We start from the raw sequence: 4,154 nt of genomic DNA, 5'->3' as shown, positions 1-4,154 counted from the left end.
ACTCCTGGTGCTAGACTCCTGGTGCTAGACTCCTGGTTCTAGACTCCTAGTTCTAGACTCCTGGTTCTAGACTCCTGGTTCTAGACTCCTGGTGCTAGACTCCTGATGCTAGACTCCTGGTGCTAGACTCCTGGTTCTAGACTCCTGGTTCTAGACTCCTAGTTCTAGACTCCTGGTTCTAGACTCCTGGTGCTAGACTCCTGGTTCTAGACTCCTGGTGCTAGACTCCTGGTGCTAGACTCCTGGTTCTAGACTCCTAGTTCTAGACTCCTGGTTCTAGACTCCTGGTGCTAGACTCCTGGTACTAAACTCCTGGTTCTAGACTCCTGGTGCTAGACTCCTGGTACTAAACTCCTGGTGCTAGACTCCTGGTGCTAGACTCCTGGTGCTAGACTCCTGGTACTAAACTCCTGGTTCTAGACTCCTGGTGCTAGACTCCTGGTGCTAGACTCCTGGTACTAAACTCCTGGTGCTAGACTCCTGGTGCTAGACTCCTGGTGCTAGACTCCTGGTTCTAGACTCCTGGTGCTAGACTCCTGGTTCTAGACTCCTGGTGCTAGACTCCTGGTGCTAGACTCCTGGTACTAAACTCCTGGTGCTAGACTCCTGGTTCTAGACTCCTGGTGCTAGACTCCTGGTGCTAGACTCCTGGTTCTAGACTCCTGGTGCTAGACTCCTGGTGCTAGACTCCTGGTTCTAGACTCCTGGTGCTAGACTCCTGGTGCTAGACTCCTGGTTCTAGACTCCTGGTTCTAGACTCCTGGTGCTAGACTCCTGGCGCTAGACTCCTGGTGCTAGACTCCTGGTTCTAGGCTCCTGGTGCTAGACTCCTGGTGCTAGACTCCTGGTTCTAGACTCCTGGTTCTAGACTCCTGGTGCTAGACTCCTGGTACTAGACTCCTTGTTCTAGACTCCTGGTGCTAGACTCCTGGTTCTAGACTCCTGGTGCTAGACTCCTGGTTCTAGACTCCTGGTGCTAGACTCCTGGTTCTAGACTCCTTGTTCTAGACTCCTGGTTCTAGACTCCTGGTGCTAGACTCCTGGTTCTAGACTCCTGGTTCTAGGATGGGTTAAAAGCAGAGAACACTTGTCACTGTGTGCTGTGTGCTCTGCATGTGTGACCATTACAGAGGGTTTCATCCCTCCCATTCTATTCTATAATCCAGATGAAACCTGTTGGAACCTGAATCAGTTCCTCGGTTCTCCTGTAGTTCTGCTCTGTGGTCTGATTGGTGTGTGTGTGTGTGTGTGTGTGTTGTGTGTTTCAGTGAAGGCTGAGACGGAGAAGTTTGTGGAGGAGGAGATCAGTAACATCAGCATGCCGGAGATGAAGGGCAAAGAGGGACGCTTCCAATACACCATCACCGAGTACAAATGCTAACTTTACTTCAAAGCCATCGCAGTAATACTGAGTCCTTCATGTGTTCTCCATCGCTGTCTAACCACAGAACACATTACAAACAGACCTCCCCTCAAAGACCAATATGGTTCATATGTCTGGCTCTAGAGTGGTGCAGGGACGATGTCGTTTTGTAGTTCGACCCTGAAGGAAGCCGCGCAACAAAAAGCAATTCAACAAAAAGCAATTTCTCCACAGGATTTTGGAATATTGTAAAAAATAAGGTCTGTGGAAAACGAACCTGTTTGATAAATGCACGTTTTGTTCAGCCGGATAATCTCCTCATGTCTACTTTCATAATGTTCTAATCATAAATCTAATCTCCAGAAGCTAAATGCTAACGTTATGCTATAAAGGAGCTACAGCCGAGTCCAGCAGCACGACTTCAACGTCACGCCAACTTCAGATCCATATTCAAACACACAGATTCTAGATGGAACGAGTTGAAGCGTTTGTTTGAACAGTCTGCAGGAGGCAGGGACTTGCTCTCAAGCAGAACAGAAACTAACTTAGAGGAGTGTTTACGTGTTCGGCGTAATGACGTACAACGTCCTCCACGACTTCTGTAGTCCTATTCAGCCACTTGGTAACAACCATCGTTTCTCAGACACGTCAACTCTTCAGAGATCACCAGTGGGGTCACTGCTGATGATTTAATGTAGAACAAAACGTGATCCGTCTCTTTGTCTCAACCACAGACCTTAGTTCAGATAGTTTCCAAATCCTATGGAGAGATCCCATTGGCTCTGAGACCAGGGAACAGGAAGTGGAGAAATGCTGACTCACTTCCTGGTTCCAGGACTTATTCCTGCACCACTCCATTCCTTTAGCGTCTATGGTTATTTGGAAATCGATTTATGAACACACAGCTTTATTTAAACTTTTGTAGCTTTGTATATTATTTACATGTTATGGTGTGCTTTTATATATTTGTGTTTATTTCTACGACTGCAGTGACATGCCAAACTAATTCCGTTATCCCGATGTTTGATGGCTGTAAAGACGTTCTGATGTTCTGTATTAATATCTCCTCTCGTCTGCCGCCAGCGTGAAGATAAACGACTTGAATCTGACTCACGCAGAGCTGCAGTTTGTCCCCGACGTCGGGCTGCTGTTTGACGTCCAGGACTCCTCCATCTCGCTGAGCTTCCACCGGAGGATCCTCTACTGGTTCTTGTTAGTACCTCTTTCACTGATCCCAACATGTCCTCTACTGGCTCTTGTTGTACGTCCATTACTATACCTTAAGTAGATCTCTTAATGAAGATGATGATGATGGTCGTTGTGATGAAGATGATGATGGTATTTGTGATGAAGATGATGATGGTATTTGTGATGAAGATGATGATGGAGCGTTGTGATAAAGATGATGATGGAGCGTTGTGATGTCAGTGATGAAGATGATGATGGTAGTTGTGATGAAAATGATGATGGAGCGTTGTGATGTCAGTGATGAAGATGATGATGGTAGTTGTGATGAAGATGATGATCAAATCAAATGAAATCAAGTTTTATTTATATAGCACATTTATAAACGATTTGTGGCCGAGCCAAAGTGCTGAACATATAATAAAAATAGCCTCCAGTAGAGAAACTCTACAGCAAATACAACAGCAGTTTGTTCAGAATATCAGTATGAGAAAATACGACACCCTCTGTCCTCAGACCCTCTGTCCTTAGACCCTCTGTCCTCAGACCCTCTGTCCTTAGACCCTCTGTCCTCAGACCCTCTGTCCTCAGACCCTCTGTCCTTAGACCCTCTGTCCTTAGACCCTCTGTCCTCAGACCCTCTGTCCTTAGACCCTCTGTCCTCAGACCCTCTGTCCTCAGACCCTCTCTCCTTAGACCCTCTGTCCTTAGACCCTCTGTCCTTAGACCCTCACATCGTACAAGGAAACACTTCCAGAGAAACCCCACAGTTTAAAGGGAAACATGGAGAAACCTCAGGGAGAGCAACAGAGGAGGGATCCCTCTCCCAGGACGGACAGACGTGTAATAGATGCCGTGTGTAAAGAAGAGATAATACATTTACAGCATATAGACCGAATGTTAGGAAATGCATGTTTCTGTAATAAGAAGATGAATCTACGAAGATGTCAACAATCCTGTGGAAGCCATCAGGGAGGCAGCATGTCGAGAGCCAGGCAGGACCGCAGAGAAAGGTTCAGCCACGACCCGAAGTCCACGACTTAATCCAGAACTCAGGATAGAGGATCCAGGACACAGGACCACAGCAAGAGGATCAGCCTCGACTCCGGATCCCGCCGTAGATATAGACACAAAACAAGAAAACATTTGTCTGGGTTAATCAGAACAAGAGAATACACAGACACAGACAGACAGACAGACAGACAGACAGACAGACAGACAGACAGACAGACAGACAGACAGACAGAGAGACAGACAGACAGACAGACAGACAGACAGACAGACAGACAGACAGACAGAGAGACAGACAGAGAGAGAGACGGAAGAACAAGCACTCCCTTAGAACAGGTTGAGGGCAAAGGGTAGCAAGTGAGAGAGTAAGAAACAGAGGTGGAGAGGCACACTAAGGGAACAAGGTCCCCACTGGAGCCTTAGTTGGAAATTAATGAGAGATAGGGAGGTACGCTGTGTCTACGAGTCGTAACACTCCCCGGCCTGTCTAAGACACTCTGCAAACCGCTTCCCTCTAATGAGACCTGGAGAGGTCAGAGGTCAGAGAGGGGAAGGTCCTCAAAGTCATTCTTCATAAGAGAGGCCTCGAAGGCCA

General features: G+C 47.3%; 1 protein-coding gene across 1 annotated transcript in view; it reads left to right on the top strand.

Moving 5' to 3' along the window:
• The window catches only part of pltp (phospholipid transfer protein), a 22,511-nt gene that overhangs the window by 7,330 nt on the left and 11,027 nt on the right, over nt 1-4,154 (top strand). Inside the window, exons 3-4 of the mRNA XM_079682224.1 lie at nt 1,269-1,368; nt 2,447-2,575. Of these exons, the coding sequence (XP_079538350.1) occupies nt 1,269-1,368; nt 2,447-2,575 (229 nt within the window). The remainder of the gene's footprint in view (nt 1-1,268; nt 1,369-2,446; nt 2,576-4,154) is intronic.

This window comes from Notothenia rossii (assembly GCF_949606895.1).
Source record: "Notothenia rossii genome assembly, chromosome: 5".
Lineage (NCBI taxonomy): Eukaryota > Metazoa > Chordata > Actinopteri > Perciformes > Nototheniidae > Notothenia > Notothenia rossii.
The sequence above is the reverse complement of the archived record's forward strand: the minus strand, read 5'-3'. Positions and strand labels throughout refer to the sequence as shown.